The 24,827-nt window shown below is 38.6% G+C and overlaps 1 protein-coding gene across 3 annotated transcripts in view; it reads left to right on the top strand.

Moving 5' to 3' along the window:
• Window positions 1–21,383, top strand: part of cacnb3a (calcium channel, voltage-dependent, beta 3a) — an 86,293-nt gene extending 64,910 nt beyond the window's left edge. For 2 of the 3 annotated variants that reach the window (XM_065286305.2, XM_065286306.2), the window contains exons 8-14: window positions 3,227–3,307; window positions 3,517–3,575; window positions 3,663–3,763; window positions 3,873–4,024; window positions 4,201–4,296; window positions 8,141–8,311; window positions 16,096–21,383. In XM_065286305.2, the coding sequence (XP_065142377.1) occupies window positions 3,227–3,307; window positions 3,517–3,575; window positions 3,663–3,763; window positions 3,873–4,024; window positions 4,201–4,296; window positions 8,141–8,311; window positions 16,096–16,470 (1,035 nt within the window). In that variant the 3' untranslated portion in view covers window positions 16,471–21,383. Of the gene's footprint in view, window positions 1–3,226; window positions 3,308–3,516; window positions 3,576–3,662; window positions 3,764–3,872; window positions 4,025–4,200; window positions 4,297–8,140; window positions 8,312–9,887; window positions 9,936–16,095 lie in introns of all 3 variants that reach the window. The other variant, XM_065286307.2, reaches the window with a different exon arrangement.
• The last annotated feature ends 3,444 nt before the right edge of the window (window positions 21,384–24,827 follow it).

The raw sequence follows: 24,827 nt of genomic DNA, 5'->3' as shown, positions 1-24,827 counted from the left end.
TAGGTGTGTTAAATAAACCATTCTTTATGTCTTAGTTAAAAACAATGTCAAATTTTGATTGTTTAGGTAGGATGTAACATTTTAAATGTCATTCAAATATGATTTGATACTCATAAAAATGCCACAGGGACTTCTTATATTTGCCTAAAATAGACAAAATGCCTAAAAATATGAAGAGTTTTGTTGCAAAACTAGATAAATCCGTTTTTAACATTTTTGTCAAAACATGTTATTTAATATGTTATCATGTTATTATTTTGTTTTATGGTGCTACTTTTTAAGTTATGAAGGTTTAAATCAAAACAAACCAACTGCAGTTGAATTGATATTAATTGGAATGCACAACCAAAAAACGAGATGTCTGAAAAATAAAAAAAACGGAGTTATCTCGTTTTGCAACAAAACTCTTCATATATACATGCTGAATGGGATACGTCTCCATTTAACTGTTTATGAAAATATGTGCATGTCAACCTGCTTAAAGTGATAGTTCACCCAAAAATTAAGGTTCTGTCATTTACTCACGCTCATGTTGTTACGAACCTGTATAAATGTCTTTGTTCTGATGAACACGAAGGAAGATATTTTGAGGCAGGCCCAGTACCAGGCTTGCTGGACTAGGGGCAGTCAGGAATTTTGGGTTGGCAGCCTTAACATTCAATGTAAAATATATATAAAACAGATCTGAAGGTTTTACTTTTTACGTTTTACTATTTGTCTCTCTCACACAGAAAACACATACTTCATATTCTGTGTCTTATCATTGTCGGCAAACGCAGAGGGAATTAAAGGCTATAGGAGAAATATCTAAACATATTTTGTAGAGTACCAGCTGCCCGCGACTCTGGTGACGTCATTCAGGGCCTGTTTACACGAGAACGCTCGAGGGTAAAAACGTAAAAATATTTTATCGGATGTGCCTTTCGTTTACACGGCGACGGCGTTTTGGGGGCTTAAAAACGCAAAAAAGTGAAACCACCCTTCAGAGTGGAAATCTTAAAAACGATCTACCGTCGCGTTCTCGTCTAAAGAGTAAAAACGCAAAAGTCTGCTCACGGTGGCTCTCGTCGCGCACGCGTTTACGTCACAGGCATGCGCCAGTTCAGGAAAATAACAACAAACATGTCAGATTATTTCCATACGTCGGACCTTCAAATTGCCATAGCAGCTCTGATAAATATACAAGTCTTTCCAGCAGTTGTACGAATTATTCACAGCAAGTATTACTGATCAGAGAAGGCACATTAATTACCTCAGTGAAACTGTTGATGCGCCAATTCGTCGGAGGCAAACCAGACGGCTTTGAATGAGACCTGGGAGAACCAGGAAGAAGGTTGTACGCAGGCTCACGGACTTGGTGTTGTTGTGTGTCAGTGCTTCACATTGCCACCTAGCCGCCTGGAGTGCATACTACATCGAATATCACACACTTTTGCGTCACCATATGCACGCAGATTTCCCCCTCAAAATGCTCGTATAAACGCGGAATAAAAAGTGATAACGCAACACCACTTTTGCGGTTTCTTTTCAGATCGTTTCCATGTAAACGTAGCCTCAATCTTACAGTAATATTGACTGAAGTTTGAGCGAGAGGGGGAGTAGTCAGGAGTGATGATGTTACTGCACGCCGAGGTCAAAGTGCTACAAACTAAGTGCTCTTCCATCATACAATATTGTTCTCAATTTTTATCCACTTAAAAAACTGGCACTTTTTATTTTGTGCCTCCATACCTACTCGTGTAACTACTCATGTAATAGTATATAAATAGGGAAAACATGGAAGTGTTTGGTGGCTTCTAAATTCATACCTGTTTGGATCCTAAAGAATGAATATGGCTAGGCTAAATGCTAACACGCTTACAACATGCTGTACAAAGATTAAGTGCACACATTGATAAAAGATAGGTATGTATTAATTTGTCTTTGAGGCTGTTTACACTTGGCATTAACATTCGTTTTCGTTGATCGGATCACAAGGGGACGACGTTAATGCCAGGTGTAAACGGTGTTCAAAACATTTTTAGCTCGTCCACTTTCGCCCACTTTCAACCACATCCAGAGGTAGTCGAAACCACTTTCGATTGGATCGCTTTGGAGTTGCGGAACGCAAATGTGGTTGAATGTGTTCGAACAGCCACACGCGACCGCCTTCTCTCCGCCCATTTATCTAATCTGAGGTATTAAACACAAGTTTTACGTCTTTTTCTGACTTCTGGCGTGAACATACGGTGAACAGCGCTATTTTTAGCCTTTCATTGATAAAACTACTGCGGGTGTTCTCCATAGTTTCGTTTTGAAAGTGTGAAAGTTGCGCAATCCTATTTCATCAATTGCGCTGAAAATTCAGAGAAAGCTCCAACATATAAACGTAGAAAACACTGTGCAGCATGTATACTTGCTAAACAAGCAGCGGAGTCCGACAAGTCTGCGTCCATATAAACTCATAATTACTCCCGCTCGCGTTTGAAGGACAGCAGAGAGACTCACCCACCGTCTCACAGACCACCCCCTCACAGTATTCAGGACAGATGCGGTCGAAAGTGAACTTAAGAGACGGATTTAAATACCAGGTGTAAACTTAATGTGTCTCTCTCGTCCACTTGTGATCCGATCGATGAAAACACATCTTAATACCAAGTGTAAAAAGCCCCTTAGTTGAGGTAAGAACATAGTAAAATATTGAAAAACTGTGGTGTTTTTCTTTAATAAACAAACATATTAAAAGCTGCTGGGATACAAACATATTCCACAGCCTTTTGGAATGTTTGTAACCAAACCATTCATGAGCCCCTTTCACTTTCATAGTAGTAAAAAGAATACTATGTAAGTGAATTAGGGCTTATAAATGGTTTCTTTACAAACGTTCCTCAAAATATCTTCTTTTGTGTTCATCAGAACAAAGACATTTATTCAGGTTTGTAACAACATGTTTTGGGGAACTATCCCTTTAATAAATGGACTGTAAAAGTTTCTGTAAGCCTTTTTTAATGTCTCTGTGACAGACCTAGACTCTGGAAATAGCGCGGAAGAATATGGTGGATAGGAGGATATTATTTTGGCATTTCCATGTTTGTTAGAAGTGGCTTACAGCATCTTTAACTGATGTAAATGCATGACCTGCTGGTAGTGTGTAGAAAGGTTTCCCATCTGTGCTACTCCATCACCAATACTGCTAAAAAGCGAAAGTACTTAATCCTGTAGCTCTGTGATTGTGTCACATGCTTAGACTGAACACATTCCCCCTTATGATGTGGTACCGTCCATGAGGCCTGTGGTTCTGGTGGGACCTTCACTCAAGGGCTATGAGGTAAGAGCTAAATTTTACACTAACAGAACTGACAGTGACTAATTCGGAAAACAGGAGATTATGGTTTATAGCTATGTAAGAGACTTTTAACAGAAAATATGATATTTTTGTTGTTATATAAAGTATAACCTTTTAAAAAGAGGACTCCAAATGTAACTGCAATTATATAATCACCCTTATATTTGTCTCTCATCTATTTGTTTTGACAGGTGACGGATATGATGCAGAAAGCTCTGTTTGATTTTCTCAAACACCGCTTTGATGGGCGGTGAGTTTTAAAAACCGTTGTTACTTTGATGGCTATTTTAGGTGTATCACATCAGTAAATTGTATTTAAAAAATGTGCACTCGACAGGATCTCTATAACCCGGGTGACCGCTGACCTTTCTCTGGCCAAGAGATCAGTCCTCAACAAGAGACCCATTATGGAAAGATCCAACACACGAACCAGTTTGGGTGAGAATGTAGTTAGTTAAAGATGCGCACCCATAGTTTAAAAGATTGAATTAGAAAACATTACACAATTATCCCTGGTCTCATGTTTGCTTATCTGTTTCTTTCTCAGCGGAGGTACAGAGTGAGATTGAGAGGATATTCGAGCTGGCTAAAACCCTTCAGCTAGTGGTTCTGGATGCAGACACCATCAACCACCCAGCACAGCTGGCTAAAACCTCACTAGCTCCCATCATTGTGTACGTCAAAGTCACTTCACCAAAGGTGAGTCTTGCAAGCATGCCCAAACTCGTTTAGCGCTGTTAAATCACCATCAGAAGAAATCATAGAAGATTAGATGTGTGTAGTTTTTAGGTATAAAAAAAAGGCAAAATAGAAATCAAAAGTTTTCCAAACCCAGCTTCCCATCTAATCTCAATTCTTTTTCTTTTTCTCCACAGGTCTTACAGCGGTTGATAAAGTCAAGAGGCAAATCGCAGAGCAAACATCTGAATGTTCAAATGATGGCGGCAGACAAACTGACTCAGTGTCCACCTGTGAGTTCATGACTACTTACACCAACAACAATAGTTTAAACATTTAGGCTTGGTTTTAGAGAAAAGGCTTAGCTAAAATCAAGACTAGGCTTTAGTTAAATTAAAAAGTTTAAGCATCTTTAATAAACATTCCTTAGAAATAAACATTACTGATGTATATCTTAAGACAAATCAATGGCACTGGTGTGTTTTAATATCTGTCAGCACTGGCGGCCTGTGACTTCTTTATTGAGGGCACACAACACGAAGCTCGACACAACATGAATTTAGTCCGTCATGTGTGTGGCTCCTCATATCAAAATGTGTGTTGATGTGCATCATGCATCTAGTCAAAATAAGTGCCCGCTGCACATGTGTCTAAAGCGTTTATGATAAAAAAGACACTCGTGTTGCCAGATACTAATGGGTAATCAGAGTTTAATGTTAAGAACACAAATTTTGAATTTGCGTCACTTGGAAGAAAAGTCACGGGCCGCCACTCTCTGTCAGTGCAAGTTATTTTCAGTTGAGACAGCTCAAACATGTGTCTTAGTCTAGGACTAGCCTTAAGCCTTTTCCGTGAAACCAGGGGTTAATGTTTTATTTCTCACCTTCACTTTAAGTGTGGAGTTAAATAAGGTTGTCGATGCTTCTCACATTAGTCAAAAATTAGATGCCACTTATTTAGAGATTTTTACATGATTAGAATCTCTTAAAATGTTTGGGTAACACTTTACTTGAAGGAGTGTTCATAAGACTGTCATGAAACCTTCATAATCATGATGTGACATGTGAACATGAAGGAGATTTTATGCACATTTATGACAACTGTCATTAAGTGTCATTCGTTCAATTGTCATTTTGAATGCAAAGATGACATTGTATGAGATGTCTTTGTTATGACAACTTGACATTAACCAATACATTATTACATGTCATGACATTACCAAGACAACATAACTGACCACTTTTTACCAATGATACAAATTTACATTGTCATTAAAATGTCATTAAGTGTTAATACTTTGTCATATAGTTTTATAACGGCGTCATGAATATTTTTCTTGACCTCAACTGCGGTTGTACAAATGTGACCTGATCCAGCAAAATAAGTCACAGTGACCCAAATGTCAAAATTGAGATTTTGGTATCAATGGAAAGAGGAGATCATAAATTTTCGAATGATATACTAGTCAAAGTCATACCTTGAATGGTTTTAAAGATATAGACATTTGAATTAAGGTTGTCTGTCCTCTTTTTCCAACTGAAAACCTGAGAAAAACGCCTTTAAAGTTTTTTGCCCTTTTTTGTAGATATCTTTCCAAATCCATTGCATTTTTAAAGGGATAAACAATTTATTTTACAGCTTAATTTGACCAAAGACATTAATATAAATGCTATTACAGTAAACCAAGAAACAAGCTTAAAGCAATAAATCAAACAGAATGATGTTTATTGAAAATGTGAAGTAACAGAAAGCTTTCTGTGATGGCTGGGGTTTGAGTTAGGGGAAGGGAATAGAACATTATGTCTATGGAATGTCCCCACAAAACATAGAAACCAGAATGTGTGTGTGTGTTTGTGTGTGCGCGCGCGCGTGCGCGAGAAATTGAGAGAGGCAGCGAGACAAGCAAAAAGAAAACAAATAATGCTTGCCTATGCAATCATATCTTTGTGTAGGCTAGTTGACAATAACAGTGTAAACAATTCAAAAAGGAGTTAAATAGGAGAGGAGAGTGCTGCGAGACTGACAGGAGGATGGCTGGACCAATCGCGTGCCCCGGGGTTTCCTATTGACAAATGATCAGCGTTTATGAAGATTTCTGATTGGCTCTAAAACAACGTGTAACACCATATTTGGAGAGATAGTGACGTTTCAGGGGATCCCCGGGAGATGCTCGGAGGTGACGAGAGGATTTGAGAAAAGCAATTTCCAGCGAATTTAGTAAAACTGTTTCAACTTTAATAGTCATTTAAACACCTTTACTCAATTATTTGGATTACGAAACTTTGGGAGATATTTTTTAATGTCTGTTCTTTGAAATTAGCTAAAAAAAAAAATTTTTTTGATAATTTCATTGTTTTTCCACATTATGGGCTCATATCTTAAAATAGAACGTTGCGACTTCCGACTCATTTCGCCAGAGCGGGTCACAAATATAAAATGTCATTAAGTGTTAATACTCTGTCAAAAAGTTTAATAACAGCGTCATGAATATTCTTCTGTTTTTTTTTAAGTTTCCTCTAGGTGGTTAAGAAATAAAATCAATTATTCAATAATAATAATAATAATAATAATAATAATAGTAATTGAAATCAATAAAATGATATTTTATTGCATTTTGAGACCGATTCACCTAAAATTAAATGAAAACAGTACAATAATGGGTTAAGCCTTGCAGCGTCGGGTCCTAACGCTGGAAAAAACGTTAATTACATTAAATTAATTAAATGTTTTGTTAGTTTTTTTCTTCTATGTCAGAAAATGTCTGTTTTTTTTTCAGTTAGTTGTCAGTTTTTTATTATATTGAGCATATACATAAAGCTAAGTATAATATTTTGACGTGCCTGTTGAATTTTGTGAAGGTATTTAAAATTATTTGACATAGTATTAAATGACAGTTTAATGTAATGTTAACCCATAAAGCTAGGTAGTCTCTTAAGTTTGATAATTATTCTGCTATGTCATGTTTATGACAGATTTACGACAAGTTATGATGTATTGGTTTATGTCAAGTTGTCATAACAAAGACATTTCAAACAATGTCATCTTTGCATAAAAAATGACATAACTGAACGAATGACACTTAATGACAATTTTATCATAAATGTGCTTAAAATCTCCTTCATGCCATGATTATGAAAGTGATATGTCTGTCTTATGAACAACCCTTCAAGTAAAGTGTTAACAAAGCTTGTTTAAAAGATGAATAGGCTATTGCATCATATTTTATACATAAAGACAGATTAATGTGAAGTAATGTATAATCCCATAGGTGCTGATTTCTTTTTACGCCTGTGGGTGGATGGCACAATGTCACACAATGTATAGGTTGCTTAATAAAGGAGATGTTAAGGGAGGGCCCAAGCACATTAGAAAGAAAGTAAAAAGCGCGGTTTGATTTTCCATCCGGTTGTAAATGTAAAATGTGAGGTGCCCCTTATTCAGCTTATTTATCAAAGCATTACAGAAATTACAACTCGCAAGATCCACCAATTAGAGAGGCTCCAGAATTTCAAAAGCATTTGATTAAAATTAATTTAATCTGTCATATCTGGCCCCAGAGCACCCACAGGATCGGCGCATATGTATATGCCTATTATATACCCTATGAATGGTTTTCTAAGTAATTTGTTCCTCATGTTCCTCTTTTCTCTGAGAGTCTATATAAATATACACCAATATAACAACCAAAAAACAACCCTTAAACAAAGTACAGTTAGAAAAGGTGTTTTTATAGCTACAACTGACACAATATAATAAAGGCATTTCATTTATGACTGTCTAATTACCTTGCCATTTTGTTTTGTGTTGTTTTGAATATTAAAACTGATCCAGTCAAAACACTCCAAACTGTTTTCATTCCCACTTCAATTGTTTGCTATTTAAGTAAATCTCATTTCTTATTTCTAATCTGAACCTGTTTACACTGGCATTGCTACAGTTCTAGTGATGTAGACCCTTGCTTTTCCAAACCACATTCTGACAAAAGTCATGTTGCATGTTGTTCCATAGAGCCATTATCCTACCTGTCGCTCAACATCATCTCCCATCACCTGACCACCATCACAAGATATTTGATATAATATCTTCTAATTCCATCCCCTGCATGTCATCTTCTGCTCCACCCTGTTTCCCCATCAGGAGATGTTTGATGTCATTTTGGATGAGAACCAATTGGAGGACGCCTGTGAGCACCTCGCTGAATACCTGGATGTCTACTGGCGTGCCACTCATCTGCCAGGCACTGCCCCTCTTAATCCCCTGTTGGAGCAAAACCTGATGACCCCGCCCTCAGCAATCTCCAGTCTACAGGTGAGATGCCTTTGAATTGATGGAAGAAGTTTTGAAGATCTATATCAAATCAGGCCTGCAGCACATTTGCATCGGGCCGGCGCAATGATATAAGTTTTTAATTGATCTTGGCCCGCTTCAATTGCGCAGCATTGCGCTACAAGTCCCAGCAAGCACTGCGACGCGATGCATGCTAAACATGTGATCTCCGCGTCTCGCATGGGACAGCTCTAGTCCCGCGCTCTTCAGGATTCCAGCATTAGTGACAGACAGTACAAATGGTTTTAGCAGAATCACTGTTCCTTTTTATCGTGGCCAGTTAGACAGAAAAAGGCAGGGCGTTCATGTCAGGTGCGAGTTAGCATACTAAATTCCAACCCAAAAGAAAAACAGAAAAAATGTACAAACATTTGAACTTGACAGGCCCACATTTCGGGAGATATAGAAAGGACTGGGGTTTTTTTGGTGAGGTCAGCGGATGACCAGTATGTTTATAATGAATTGTCACAATGAGAAGCACGGGTTATAAATAGGCTACACATAAGTACACCAGACAGCTTATGATAGAAAATGAGAACGATCAAGTAGCATCAGGTGTTAAAACAAAAAAAGACTGAAGAATCAGTAAAGTAAACATATTTAAATGACAAAGAAATCATTTCAGAAAAGCTGTTTTGGAAAGAAAATTATAATTATATTACATAATGCAGAACAAACCTAGTCTGGTTGGGTAAATGACTGTACTCATTAGTGTTTAAATTGTTTATTTGCAAAGAAAAGTTAATGGTTTTATTTATTACTGTGTTCAAGTTTATTTTAAGAGGAAGTATTCAAGTAGGTAAATTCTGTTTTTTACCTATGAGCAGTTTGTGACCTAGTTGTATTTTAGTTTGTATGGTTAATGTCAGCATGATAAAGTTTGGCCCCCATTTTTTGATCCGGCCCTGAGCCTAAATGGTTTTGACAGCCCTGATCTAGATGTTAAAGTAGGTCCTTCCTGACCTATTTTGACCATAGGCCACCTGTCATAGTATGAATCCTCCAGGCCAAAGATGTTACTAGGATTGTTCTGGAATTAAATACAAAATGTAATGTTCTGTAGAAAGTCTGTCGTCATGTTGATAAATGACATATAAGTTGATAATGTGCACCTGATTTTAAAGATTTTACACCTATTTCAAGATCAAATCAACATGGAAGTAAATGAAAATTGCTGCGGTATATTGACTTTTGCTTAAAAAGCTCATGCCTTGCTTTATAAGACAACATAATTGGTTCATAGGAAACCTATTTTTATTAAATAGCTTTTGGACAATCACCATTGCTTTATTAGTCACATCATATTTGCATTGTGTTTTGCATTGTCACATAATGACACATAGTTAATTTGATTGAATGAATTTAATGTGTACACAACATTCTAGAAAAACTACGATGACAATTCTGTTGTGTTTTAAACAATTCACATACACCATTTAAAAAGTCTTTAGTAGTTTCTAATAACTGTCAAGATAATGGTCAAGATATTAAGTTAATGGTCATAAACTAAATGTTTGTCTGTTTTGTCCCTTTTTACTTTTCATATTCTTACTCTCAGTCCTTTAATTGTCTTGGGCCCACAAAAGATGTTCAAAACTGACATGTTGTAAGTCTGAATCTGTCTGTTCTGTCTTATTCATGCATGACATGTTTGCAGCTCTCTGAAACACAGGAATTAATTGAATGAATACTTACAGACCTGTGGTGAGTAGGTGGGACATCAGTTTGCCTGTCCCACACAAACTGTTAATAAAAACCCACCCTGATTTTTCTTTACATCCTCCAATTCCTTCAACCCCTCCAAATGGAAAAGGCCATGTGGTAACCTAAAAAGTAGTCAGAAATCTAAAGGTGTAGGCAGGACATCTGCAGGTCTAGGCAGTGCTTCCTAAGGTATAGCCAGATATCTAAAGGTGTAGGCAGCACTTTTAGAGGTGCAGTCATAAACATGAAGTTGTAGCCAGAAATGTAAGGGTATAGGCAGGACTTTTGTAGGTATAGGCAGCACTTACCAAGGTGCAGCCAGAAATCTAAATCAGTAGGCAGCACTTTTACAGGTGCAGTCATAAACACAAAGTGTATCCAGAAATCTAAAGGTGCAGGCAGCACTTTCACAGGTGCAGTCAGAAATCCGAAGGTGTAGCCAGAAATCTAAAGGTGTAGGCAGCACTTTCACAGGTGCAGTCAGAAATCCGAAGGTGTAGCCAGATATCTAAAGGTGTAGGCAGAAACTTAGAGGTGTAGGCAGCATTTTCATAGGTGCAGTCAGAAATCTGAAGGTGTAAGCAGAATTCAAAAGGTGAAGGCAGCACTTCTACAGGTCTAGGCAGCACTTCCTAGGGTGGACCCAGAAATTTTAAAATGTAGCCAGTACTTTTACAGGTGCAGTTAGAAACCCGAAGGTGTAGCCAGAAATCTAAAGGTGTAGGCATCATTTTCATAGGTGCAGTCAGAAATCCGAAGGTTTAGCCAGAAATCTAAAGGTGTAGACAACACTTTCACAGGTGCAGTCAGAAATCTGAAAGTGTAGCCAGAAATCTACAGGTGTAGGCAGCACTTTCATAGGTGCAGTCAGAAATCTGAAGGTGTAGCCAGAAATCTAAAGGTGTAGGCAGCACTTTTACAAGTGCAGTCAGAAATCCAAAGGTGTAGCCAAAAATCTACAGGTGTAGGCAACACTTTCACAGGTGCAGTCAGAAATCCGAAGGTGTAGTCAGAAATATAAAGGTTTAGGCAGCACTTCTACTGGTCTAGGCACCACTTTCTAGGGGGCAGCCAGAAATCTAAAGGTGTAGGCAGGACATCTGCAGGTCTAGGCAGTGCTTCCTAAGGTGTAGCCAGATATCTAAAGGTGTAGGCAGCACTTTTAGAGGTGCAGTCATAAACATGAAGTTGTAGCCAGAAATGTAAGGGTATAGGCAGGACTTTTGTAGGTATAGGCAGCACTTACCAAGGTGCAGCCAGAAATCTAAAGCAGTAGGCAGCACTTTCACAGGTGCAGTCATAAACACAAAGTGTATCCAGAAATCTAAAGGTGCAGGCAGCACTTTCATAGGTGCAGTCATAAACACGAAAGTGTAGCCAGAAATCTAAAGGTGTAGGCAGCACTTTCACAGGTGCAGTCAGAAATTCGAATTCGTAGCCAGAAATCTAAAGGTTTAGGCCAGTGTTTCTCAACTCCGTTCCTGGAGGCCCACAGCTCTGCACATTTTGTATGTCTCTCTTATCTGCCGGCCTCAGTTCAGTTCATGGAGATCTCTGCTAATGAGCTGATGATTTGAATCAGGTGTGTTAAATAAGGGAGACATACAAAATGTGCAGAGCAGTGGGCCTTCAGGAATAACGTTGAGAACCACTGGTTTAGGCAACACTTTCACAGGTGCAGTCAGAAATCCGAAGGTGTAGCCAGAAATCTAAAGGTGTAGGCAGCACTTTCACAGGTGCAATCAGAAATCCGAAGGTGTAGTCAGAAATCTAAAGGAGTAGGCAGCACTTTCACAGGTGCAGTCAGAAATCCGAAGGTGTAGTCAGAAATCTAAAGGTGTTGGCAGCACTTTCACAGGTGCATTCAGAAATCCAAAGGTGTAGCCAGAAATCTAAAGGTGTAGGCAGCACTTTCACAGGTGCAGTCAGATATTCGAATTCGTAGCCAGAAATCTAAAGGTTTAGGCCAGTGTTTCTCAACTCCGTTCCTGGAGGTCCACAGCTCTGCACATTTTGTATGTCTCTCTTATCTGCCGGCCTCAGTTCAGTTCATGGAGATCTCTGCTAATGAGCTGATGATTTGAATCAGGTGTGTTAAATAAGGGAGACATACAAAATGTGCAGAGCAGTGGGCCTTCAGGAATAACGTTGAGAACCACTGGTTTAGGCAACACTTTCACAGGTGCAGTCAGAAATCCGAAGGTGTAGCCAGAAATCTAAAGGTGTAGGCAGCACTTTCACAGGTGCAATCAGAAATCCGAAGGTGTAGTCAGAAATCTAAAGGAGTAGGCAGCACTTTCACAGGTGCAGTCAGAAATCCGAAGGTGTAGTCAGAAATCTAAAGGTGTTGGCAGCACTTTCACAGGTGCAATCAGAAATCCGAAGGTGTAGTCAGAAATCTAAAGGAGTAGGCAGCACTTTCACAGGTGCAATCAGAAATCCAAAGGTGTAGCCAGAAATCTAAAGGTGTAGGCAGCACTTTCACAGGTGCAGTCAGAAATTCGAATTCGTAGCCAGAAATCTAAAGGTTTAGGCCAGTGTTTCTCAACTCCGTTCCTGGAGGTCCACAGCTCTGCACATTTTGTATGTCTCTCTTATCTGCCGGCCTCAGTTCAGTTCATGGAGATCTCTGCTAATGAGCTGATGATTTGAATCAGGTGTGTAAAATAAGGGAGACATACAAAATGTGCAGAGCAGTGGGCCTTCAGGAATAACGTTGAGAACCACTGGTTTAGGCAACACTTTCACAGGTGCAGTCAGAAATCCGAAGGTGTAGCCAGAAATCTAAAGGTGTAGGCAGCACTTTCACAGGTGCAATCAGAAATCCGAAGGTGTAGTCAGAAATCTAAAGGAGTAGGCAGCACTTTCACAGGTGCAGTCAGAAATCCGAAGGTGTAGTCAGAAATCTAAAGGTGTTGGCAGCACTTTCACAGGTGCAATCAGAAATCCAAAGGTGTAGCCAGAAATCTAAAGGTGTAGGCAGCACTTTCACAGGTGCAGTCAGAAATTCGAATTCGTAGCCAGAAATCTAAAGGTTTAGGCCAGTGTTTCTCAACTCCGTTCCTGGAGGCCGACAGCTCTGCACATTTTGTATGTCTTTCTTATCTGCCGGCCTCAGTTCAGTTCATGGAGATCTCTGCTAATGAGCTGATGATTTGAATCAGGTGTGTTAAATAAGGGAGACATACAAAATGTGCAGAGCAGTGGGCCTTCAGGAATAACATTGAGAACCACTGGTTTAGGCAACACTTTCACAGGTGCAGTCAGAAATCCGAAGGTGTAGCCAGAAATCTAAAGGTGTAGGCAGCACTTTCACAGGTGCAATCAGAAATCCGAAGGTGTAGTCAGAAATCTAAAGGAGTAGGCAGCACTTTCACAGGTGCAGTCAGAAATCCGAAGGTGTAGTCAGAAATCTAAAGGTGTTGGCAGCACTTTCACAGGTGCAATCAGAAATCCAAAGGTGTAGCCAGAAATCTAAAGGTGTAGGCAGCACTTTCACACGTGCAGTCAGAAATTCGAATTCGTAGCCAGAAATCTAAAGGTTTAGGCCAGTGTTTCTCAACTCCGTTCCTGGAGGCCCACAGCTCTGCACATTTTGTATGTCTCTCTTATCTGCCGGCCTCAGTTCAGTTCATGGAGATCTCTGCTAATGGGCTGATGATTTGAATCAGGTGTGTTAAATAAGGGAGACATACAAAATGTGCAGAGCAGTGGGCCTTCAGGAATAACGTTGAGAACCACTGGTTTAGGCAACACTTTCACAGGTGCAGTCAGAAATGCGAAGGTGTAGACAGAAATCTAAAGGTGTAGGCAGCACTTTCACAGGTGCAATCAGAAATCCAAAGGTGTAGCCAGAAATCTACACCTTTGTGTATGCAGCACTTTCATAGGTGCAGTCAGAAACCCGAAGGTGTAAGCAGAATTCTAAAGGTGTAGGCAGCAGTCCTACAGGTCTAGGCAGCACTTCCTAGGGTGGAGCCAGAAATCTTAAGGTGTAGCCAGTACTTGTACAGGTGCAGTCAGAAACCCAAAGGTGGAGCCAGAAATCTAAAGGTGTAGGCAGCCTATCTGCAGGTCTAGGTAGCACTTTCTAGGGGGAAGCCAGAAATCTAAAGGTGTAGGCAGCACTTCTACAGGTCTAGGCAGCACTTTCTAGGGTGGAGCCAGAAATCTTAAGGTGTAGGCAGCACTTCTGCAGGACTAAACAGCCCTTCCTATGGTGGAGCTAAAAATCTTAAGGTGTAGGCAGCACTTTCACAAGTGCAGTCAGAAATCTAAAGTTGTAGGCAGGACGTCTGCAGGTCTAGGCAGCACTTTCTAGGGGGCTGCCAGAAATCTTAAGGTGTAGGCAGCACTTCTGCAGGACTAGACAGCCCTTCCTAGGGTGGAGCTAGAAATCTTAAGGTGTATGCAGCCCTTTCAAAGGTGCAGTCAGAAATCTGAAGTTGTAGGCAGGACATCTGCAGGTCTAAGGCAGCATTTCATAAGGTATAGCCAGAAATCTAAAAGTGCACCTGTAAAAGTGCCTTTTACATGTGCAGTCATAAACACCAAAGTGTAGCCAGAAACCTAAAGGTGTAGGCAGCACTTTTACAGGTGCAGACAGAAATCTGAAGGTGTAGCCAACAATCTAACAATGTAGGCGGCACTTTCACAGGTGCAGTCAGAATTCTGTAGGCAGCAGTGTATGCATGACTAGCTGAGAGACAACTACTGACCTTCCTATCTGCAGAATCTAGGATAGGTAGAGTCAGGTCGTGAATTAGGGTGAAGAGATTGGTGTGGAACTAGGAAGCACAGGTGTAGTTAGATATGGCAAAATACCTAAAGGTGTAGTGAGCACTTCTGCAGGACATGGCAGCACTTCTAAAAGGGTATTTGGAAATTTTAAGGTCTAGGTAAGGGGTCTCTAGCCCAGCTCCAACTTCTATACGGCTAAGCCAACTAATCAAGTTTTTGAGGTTTCTGGGTTACTTGAAAATTACATGCAGGTGCAGGAGCCTTCAGTAAAGTAGCCTGAAAAGTAGAAAAGTTCCTGAACTTTGGAGATCCCTGGTTTAGGTAATGTTTAGGTAAAAAATCCAGGGACTTTTCTCACACTCCATACTACACCTTTTAATCAAATGATGTAAACTCCCATGGCAGGGCAAAGTTTCCATTTGAAAAGGCCTGTTGTGATTTCATTTCTCTCATAATATGCACTGACCCCTCTACACTGTTCCGTTTATTTGCTGTACTTTCAGTTGTTAGAGCGAGCTGTACACTGCCATCTCTGGCTGCTCTATTTAAGCACCTTGTTGATCGATATTAACACCGTAGAACTTCCTTCCATAAGATGAATTCACAAAGCAGATAGAGCTGCCTGTTTCCAGCATTATAATGAAACCTGTAGAACTTTGGCTTTGGGAAATGAGGCTGTATTTGAGCACAGACTGATGCTTTGTGAATGTGGCAACCCTTCTAACTACCTTTTGAATGCAACTTTGTTTCTAAAACTATCCTGAATCTTTGCTCCAGAGGAAAATGCATAGCAATTTGATATCAGACACCAAGCGCCCACAGGCTTTGTTCAGACAAGCATATGTGTCCAGTTTTTGTATTTTATTTATACAGACATTTTGAGTAATTTCATTATTTAGGATCTTGTCCCGCCTCACTGTATCTGAAAAACAATTGGACTTTTAATGTTAAAAAAGTTTACTGATTTAAAAGTTGTTATAGGATGTATGAGTCATTTCCTAGATTAAATCATGCGCCCCACTTTGGTCAGAATTGCTTGTACAATTTGAACTAAACTATGTGTTATATTGCCGTTTTAATGCTATCCAATGGCAATTACGCAAATTGGTATTAGGTGCAGTGTGCAAATGTCTAGATATAACTGCCGAAACACGTCTCCTACAAACTCCCCAAACTTCACTGCACATTAAATGTTACCTACATTTGTGAGCTTACTGTGTCTATATGGGTCTCACAGTCATTTTTCTTTGGAGTGAAACGATTCAAGGAACTGTTTCACCCAAATATTGTTTAGAGTTGTCATCTTTCTTGTTCTTTCTCAGAACCAGCAGCTGTCGCCTGCCAGGGGTGGAGGGGTGGTTGAGGAGGAAGATCAGGGGGAGCAAGACAGCCTCATGCCTTCAGACGAGGCCAGTGACTCTCGATCCCTCCACCGTGGAGGCTCTAGCTCCCTGCACCCCCCTGAGGATGAGGAAGAGGAGGAGGAGGAGGAGGAAGAGGAAGAAGATGATTACACACCCAACCGCCACACGTACCGGGACATGTACCCACCCAACCGTAACCAACCCGGGGGAATCAACAGTGCTAACGGACACGAGTCACAGGACCGACTCCTGCAACAGCGAAACTCGCAGGATGGACACAACCAACGGAACAACCGCCAACGTATGCGCGCCTGGCCGAGAGACAACTACTGACCGCCCCATCTGGAGTAGTTAGAAAAGACAGGGTCAGGTTGTTAATCGGGGTGATGGGATTGGTGCAGAACTAGAAAGCACACTGTATGTGTTTGTGGATCAAGCTGTCCATGGTTGAAGAAAAGATCCAGCTGTTTTTTGAGCTTTTGTTGTCATTGAGGTATTGCACTACACTGGCTTTTAAAAACAGCGCAACTTTTCTCCTTTAAGATTAACCACATCTTCATATCAAAACATCGTTTGAGCTTCCTCTGGAGGAAAACTCCAAACACCATATGAGTCAATTATTACCTTATTATTCTGCCTATCATGGAGTTCAATCCCCCCCTGAACATAATGAGCACAGAAGGTATTATGGGAAAAAGAAAAGCACTTTTCAAGCATGAGTTGTTAGATACCATAAAATATATTGTAGCATTTTGTTGCATCTTTGTTGCTAATGCTTTTTTAACGTGAATATTACTATTTTTGGGTTCGAACCTTTAATGCTGGCTTTAATCATTCAGGCACCTGACATGAGCCGTCACTTATCACAGATGTAGCACACATTGCCACTTGCAAAAGCACCACATAAATGTGTTACAGAATATGTAAAAGAAGGGAATTCAGGGCAAACAGGGTTATGCTCGGCTTTTGCAACTGCTTAATGGGACTGTAGTCTGGGATTGCACATAGGGTTAATTCCAAGACTGAAAAGAAGCAGTCGATTTCCATCCTGCTGCAAAAAAAATCTGGGTCAGATCATTTTTTTCTGAGCTAAAGAAAACTGGAGAAGCAGCAAGTTAATCAGTGTCCATGTATTTGCTTTTTATAGAACTGCTTGTAGCTCACCGGGTTTCTGTGTTTTTAGTTTTGGGGAAAAGAATGGTCCTGTAGCTTTCTGGGTGTTTTGGAATTGAGAGTGGATGAATGCGTTGCTTTATAAATATGAATTAAAACCTGGTCTAGGTTTATTGTACACAGTTTCAACTCATACACTGGGTGATCAGTACCAGAGATAGGAAAAGGAGGTAGATAGACCACTCATGGGAAATAAGTACAAGAATCAATACCATCCAACCCTTAAGTTGCCTCACTCGCAATGACATGTGGCCTCATTTATAAAAAGTTGTGTAGAAAACATCCAAAATTTTATCTTGCAATCGTTTTGCAAAAGTGTACTTACGTGTGATTCATAAAACAAATGTACACATAGACAACACGTTTATAGCCCTATTCAGACGGGATTAGTTTTACAGGGGGACCTCTGAGAAAATCGTGCTTCTCAGAGGTCCTCTGTGTTTTTAATCCCGTTTTTTTTTTACAAACACGCGTATCCACAGCATGTGCTCTTGTGCAACGCTCAAATGCATGAAACAGTCACTCCCATCTCTGGAATAGTGTGAGAATTTTAATCCTGTCTGAATTGGTACATAAAATCACAGACGTCCTGGGGGACACGTTGAAACTAAACGTCGTTTGGAAAACTAATCCTGTCCGAATAGTGCTTCAGATGTGAAATCTATAAATTGCAAATGATTTTGTAACTGTGCACAGCTGAACCGTTGCATATCTCCGGCTTTAAACAATGCATAATTAATGTCCTTAGTGGGGTTCCATCCAAACGTAAAGTGAACCTTTTTAAAATACATAAAAAAAGAAAAACAAACAAATGCGAATTAGTTGCGTTTCCATCAAGTTGTTTGATCAAATAACGATGATATTGGTAACTCTTGTTACCCACAGTAAAAAAGGCACGCATAGATAATGGGAGACAGGACTACATTTAGTTACGATTGGGCATGTTATAAATGTACTAGCAGTGCAGTTTGTAATTGCCAAACTGAATGCTGTGCACAGAAGAAGACGCTTTTGATGCAGGCACTTGCAGCAAGGGCATTACGATGATGTCGTAAAAGACAACGTTCGCTAATACAGCTAGACGATCGGTCAAGTGGGTTTAATGTTCGCTACGTCAGAATTTATTCGGCAAATGCGTTTCCATCCACTATTATATGCATTTACTCTTGCGCAAAAGTCAGAAACCACCTCAAGCAAGCATAAAAACTTAAGGGATTTTTATTTGAAATTTGGCGTTTACATCACTCGTTTCTAATGCGATACTTCAAAATGGACATAAAATCTGGCTAATGGAAACCCAGCTATTGAAATATAAAAGAGCACCTGTCAATGTTAAATCTTTTTCAAGCAGCAAGAATGGCGTATATTTCCAAAAACGGACAAGCAAAAGTGTGTACGTCTACTCAAACCATGACATGGCGCTAAGCACTTTTCCACGTCAAATACTGTTTTCATAAATATGAATGTTGCCTAGATGATGCGAAAACACACTCTACGATCAAATCTGTGCGTATGCGCGCTTTATCAATGAGGCCCATTGTAAAAGTGAACACACATTATTTCAAATAGCCTAACAAGTACAGTTTTTTTGCCAAATTGCTAAAGCTAACAAACCATTTTTTTATTGAATAAGCTATCGACACGTAAGTTTGACCACCGGCTTTGGCTATTCCATTTTTCGAGTAGACGGGTTTTGTAGTTGCATGACTTGGAAATAGCATTAGACCAAGATGGCTACTGTGTTATAGCTAAAGTATGGTCCAATTTTTACGTATATGCGAAGGTTCCATGTACAATGCGTGTGATGTAATTTTTCATCATCAGAAGAGTGCACGAGTACTGTAAGCACACCGCCAGATTTTTAAAACCCTGCGTATATCGTACGCTTAGGTCGCGCATGCGCCTGCAGGAGAATGTAGTATGTAGCCCAGGAGATGCATTGCATTTTGTCGCAATGCACATGCGTCAAACGTTTGCGTACACAAATGAGTCAAATAAACTATACTTTGCAAGGCTGTGTGTTCAACCGTGAACAGACTATACTTCGGGTTTTAGCATCACAAGTAATTTATTTAATGAGAAACGGTATATCAAACAAGTGAGTGATCTTCCTCCATCCTTCTTTTTCTACAGCTCTTTTCTCTCCGAGGCTTTGTACGCTAAAAGTGGCAGTTACCACCAATTACTTAAACACAATAGCGTCATTACTTTCTTTGGCGTCAGGTTAAATGCAGGCTAGTTTAATGACCTTCGTTGGTAATTAGCATATATCGACAAGGTTGTGTTATGACAAAATCCACTATTTTTTTCCTCTCTTTACAATGACTTCTAGATTCGGATGTTACCTGTAGCAGCTAAGGCTAAGGTTTATCCAGTGTAGGACCATTCAGACTGGCCTTAATGTTTACCTGTATATCTGTACCACTGCATGTCTCAAATACAATTATTTAGGACTATTTGCACATTAGGGTTGGAACAGGACCTTTAGAAGACTTTAAGTATATTAGGCTAGAAAGTCTATGAATTTTTGTTTATATTTTAAACTTTGCAACAGGTTAATAGTAACACATCTAAGGATAGCTAGTGTACATATATGTATTGAATGAAAACTAACCAGATCCTGAGTTTAATTCTTTCGAAAGTTCCTTTACTTTGTCATTAGTGGATCTGTATCTTGTTTTTAAGAAATATTGCAATGTTTACATAGTCAGGATTGCATTCCCTATGGAGATTGTTGACGTGAGACGCATTGAAATATATGTAACGTCGGTTGTTGTATGGTCATGTGAAGCCTCATAAAGTTGCAGTACACTTACATGTAGCGCTGTTTTGATTTGGGTTAAATTTATAGTTAAAACCTAAAAAGAAATGTAGAATTAGTAATGGCCTATGTATTTGAGTATGAACCGTTGTCATCAAGCAAGATAAATACTTTTAAGGAGAAATAAAAAAATATTTTTCTTAAGAACTAATCTTTCGATATAATCCAGTGTTTACATAGATTAGAGAGTTCAAACATGCACAGAGACTTGAGTGAATGTATAGTTGCATGCCTTAACACCTCTTGTCCTCAGCACTGATGTATTGTCTTTCATGGGGACCGTGTTAAATTGACTGTCCCTAATTTGATTGTGTTGCGTTGATTGTATTGGAGCCGTACACTCCCAGAATGCACTTTAAAAAAAACTCAGCCCTCAGTTTAGATTACAGAAGGTTCGTCTTTCAGATCGAATTAAGGCTAATCCCAAGAATGAGCCATGCTGTAGCCTTTATACACAACAAATCCAAACATGGGAAACAGTACTTACTAGTGGCCACAGTGAATGCTAGAGCTTAAACATACCATATGCAAATGCTTCTACTAACTATTCTAGATTGATTTTCTACGCGATTGCATTTCAAATCGAAGATTGTTAATGCAATTAAATTATGTGTTGAAAATTGAGTGTTAACACAAGGGACCTGGCCATTGTGAGCTTTAGGGTAAACTGTTTTCAATGGCTAGTTTTCTCTTCGAAGTAAACCTCTAACATGCCAATTAAGCAACTTAAAATTTAAAGCAACTTTAATTAAAATTGTCATGTTTATATCTAGCTAGCTGAATATTGCCTTGCAGATGAGAGTGCAAATAACATCAGTAAGATTTTCTTCAGACAGTCCCTTCGCTATGACAGTAGTCGGCCTGAAAAGTTTGTATGAAGACGATTATGCGAATGCATACTATAGACGGTTTCATCTGACGCATGCATGTTGTCGCAGTTACGCGTCTGGACGAAACTTAACTTCCAGTCTCTGTTTGTTTAATGGTCTAGTGGTTAAACTGAACTCTGGAACAAATACTTGGTAGAAAATGACAAATGTTTTGATGTTTGAGGGGAGACGGCGATCATGGATCAATGCTATGTGAAGGGAGGTTTGGCAGCTGATCTGTCGTTAACATGATATAGTACACATTTTAGACAGTAACGTAAGCTCAGTGTAGTTTTCGATACGCTTTAGCTATTATTTGAACTAAGGTAATTTACTTGTTATTTATTTTGCTTGTTATCACAAATAAACTACTCTTGAAGCACTCTGTTGTTATTGATTTTTTGCTGAGTTTACAGGAAGTTACGTTTGTTCCACGAAAGCCGTTTGTTTATGTTGTTACTGCTGAAACCGTCTATAGTGCCCCTTGTGGCAAACACTGGGAATACAGTTACGTTATGACGTGTTTCTAAAAGTGTTTGTATTCACATGCTTTCATATGTTTCAGGACTAAATGAGCCTTTTCGTGTCAACAAAAAAATGTCGCAATTGTCTGTTAACAACCCATAGCATCTGTTGATCTCAGGTCATTGGACAAGTCACTGTATCTTCCCAGGTCTTGCTTTTCTAATGTAAGTTAGTTTGTCACAGTACTGGATGCCTTGTTTACAGCACCAATCTTAACACGTAACTTTGAATCGGCCATTTAGAGGGTAATGAGAAACTGACATTTTCTGGGGTGTGGAAGTCAGGGTACTACATCTATTTTAACTAATTCCTTGACTCAAACTCTTTTAGTGTACTGCATCTTTATTTGCTATCAACATGTCTCACTTTAAACTATTGTTCTATATTTAAAAAAATCAGAGCATGACTAAAAAAAATTCTATGCAAGTGTTGCATGAGATCGGATTGTTTCTTTTGATTGTTTCTGATCTACTTTAGTATTGCATCAATTCTTCTTGTTGTTTGTAAGTATTATTCTAGTTAGTAAGACAATTCACCCTGTTTTATACTGAGCACAGAAAGGGGCTCCTGCCGAAAAAATATGCTATTTTTAAGCTCTATTTCAATCTCACGGGCTTCAATACCTCCACTGTTTTTTCTTTGCTAAATCTTGACCATATCATTTAATTGGATTTATGCATTAAAGCAATGTTCTGGGTTCAGTACGTTAAGCTGTATCAATAGCATATGTAATTTACTTTTTGTGCAAAAAGAATGCGTTCGCACAGGTATGCTTGCAATGAATGTTTATTGGGCAAGTCATTGAACCTAAAATATTAAAATATATGTTTTTGGGTTTACATTCTGTTAATATGAATCAATCGAAATGTATTTATAAACTGTTTTTATAGTGTTACATTGTTTCAAAGCAGCTTTACATGAGAAAAGAAATAACAGAAACCAGAGGTGTAAAGAGTAGCTGAAAGCCATACTTGAGTAAAAGTACAAATTCCTTACTGTAAAAATTACTCCACTACAAGTTACAAGTCACCAATTTAAATATGACTTGAGTAAAAGTATTAAAGTAACCCAATTTAAAAGTACTCAAGTATTTTTACTCGTACTGAATGTTGGCTCAAAGATGCACTAGTCCTCAACACAAAGAGACATTGTAGGTCTGGGCAGTGAAAACTAAGAAAGTTTATTTATGAGGTTTTATTTCTTAATATAGAAAAGAAATCAAACACCTCAAAATTTTGACCTGGCAGAACAAACACAGATTAAACATAGTCATAGTCTTTTGACTAAAATGTAATTTAGTTTTAGTCATATTTTTGTCATCTGAATTGATTTAGCTTTAGTCTAATTTTATTCAACTAAATGCCATGAGATTTTGGTCTAGAAATCTACATTAAATTTAAATGTGCCATGCTGAAAAATATATAGCCTAACTTTGTGATATAAATATATGGTAACACTTTACAATAAGGTTCATTAGTTAACATTAGTTAGCTACATTAGTTAACATGAACTAATAATGAACTGCACTTATACAGCATTTATTCATCTTTGTTAATGTTAATTTCAACAATTACTAATACTTTATTTAAATCTTGTTAACATTAGTTAATGCACTCTGAACTAACATGAACAAACAATTAAAGCTTAAATTATTATTAACTAACATTAACAAAGATGAATAAATAATGTAACAAATGTATTGCTCATGGTTTGTTCAAGTTGGTTAATACATTAACTACTGTTACCTAATGAACCTTATTGTAAATTGTTACCAAATATTCTTATATAGGCCTATCCTAAAAAAGATATAATTTTAATATTTTAAAAAAATCCAGTAAACTAAAATTACACCAACAGATATATGATAATGCATATTAAAAACGTGAAGTTGTTCATTTGAAAGATTAATTGTAAACACATGTAGTACGTAACATTAAGTGCACTATTTCTTCCGTCATGCATCCCTCTTACAGTAAATACATTACAGCATACTTGATTAAATGTGAGGACAGTGAAATTGAACACTTATTATCAATCTTATAATGTACTTAAGTTACTCGGGCAATCAGTACAGGACCTCGCTGGTTTATTTTGGCTTATATAGTAAGTTATATCAAGTTATGTAACTCAGGTTAGCTGATAAAGTAGCATCAAGAGTATACAAACATTTGTGCTTGCCTTTGAGTTGCGGGATGACCCTCCTGCAATCGCGCATCACTTCTGTTTTGATTGTAGCATCACATGTTTAACAAAGGGTCCCTTGACTGAAGCAAATGTGATATGCATCCATATGTTTGCTCTTTATCTCTTCTTTCAGTCCAGACGCGAACTTTTCTCTACAGTTTATGACATACGCAGCACGCAGATGTCCCGCTACGGTGGCTCAACGCAAGCCATTCAGCGTTTGACATCAAAGTACCGCGAGACCAGACTTCTCCATATGCATTTGATTCGCTCTCGCAGTACTTAGATTTCATACGATTGCTCTGCGCAGCGCCAAATGAAGTCCCTCAGTTGTGTGTCTGCGTGTAACCTCGCGACCACAGATTCTATCCATCATCACCCTCTGACACTTTCGTCTCGTTTTTATTTGACGAATAAACAATGTAGCGAGTAACGTTAAGTGTCATTTCAAATGTAGTGGAGTAAAGAGTACAAATACCCAATCGAAAATGTAATTGAGTAGAGAGTAAAAGTTGCCTATATTTTTGATACTCAGTACAAGTACAAAGTAGCCCAAAAAATACTTAAGTACAGTAACGAAGTACATTTACTCGAGTACTTTACACCTCTGACAGAAACACAAGACTCATATGACAACCTATCCCGGACGAGCCCCCAATTTTTAGGTTGGTTAGGGACTGGTGGCTCATACAGACCGCAACATAACGTTTTGTTGTTTATTTCGTTTATTTTGTGCAATCAACAGGTGTTAAATCTCAGATTACTTGTAAGGATTGCCGGCATTGACTGAGAAAGGTATGTGAAAAAAAAAGTAAATTGGTGCATTTCAGTCTCTCGCCATTGTGTGTGTGTAATTAATCACCCAGCAGCTTTCCTTCCATCAGTGTATGACCAATATACAGACCGAAGGAAATGCAGAGGGTCATCCCACTAATATTTTGAGTTCATGTCAAAACCCACGTAAAACCTTTGCGTTTATACACACACAAATATCAAAAAGTGACCCTGAGAATTACTTCAGTTCATTTACCTTAAGAATTAACATATTTACTTTTATATATATATATATATATATATATATATATATATATATATATATATATATATATATATATATA

This window comes from Paramisgurnus dabryanus, chromosome 21 (genome assembly GCF_030506205.2).
Source record: "Paramisgurnus dabryanus chromosome 21, PD_genome_1.1, whole genome shotgun sequence".
Lineage (NCBI taxonomy): Eukaryota > Metazoa > Chordata > Actinopteri > Cypriniformes > Cobitidae > Paramisgurnus > Paramisgurnus dabryanus.
The sequence above is the reverse complement of the archived record's forward strand: the minus strand, read 5'-3'. Positions and strand labels throughout refer to the sequence as shown.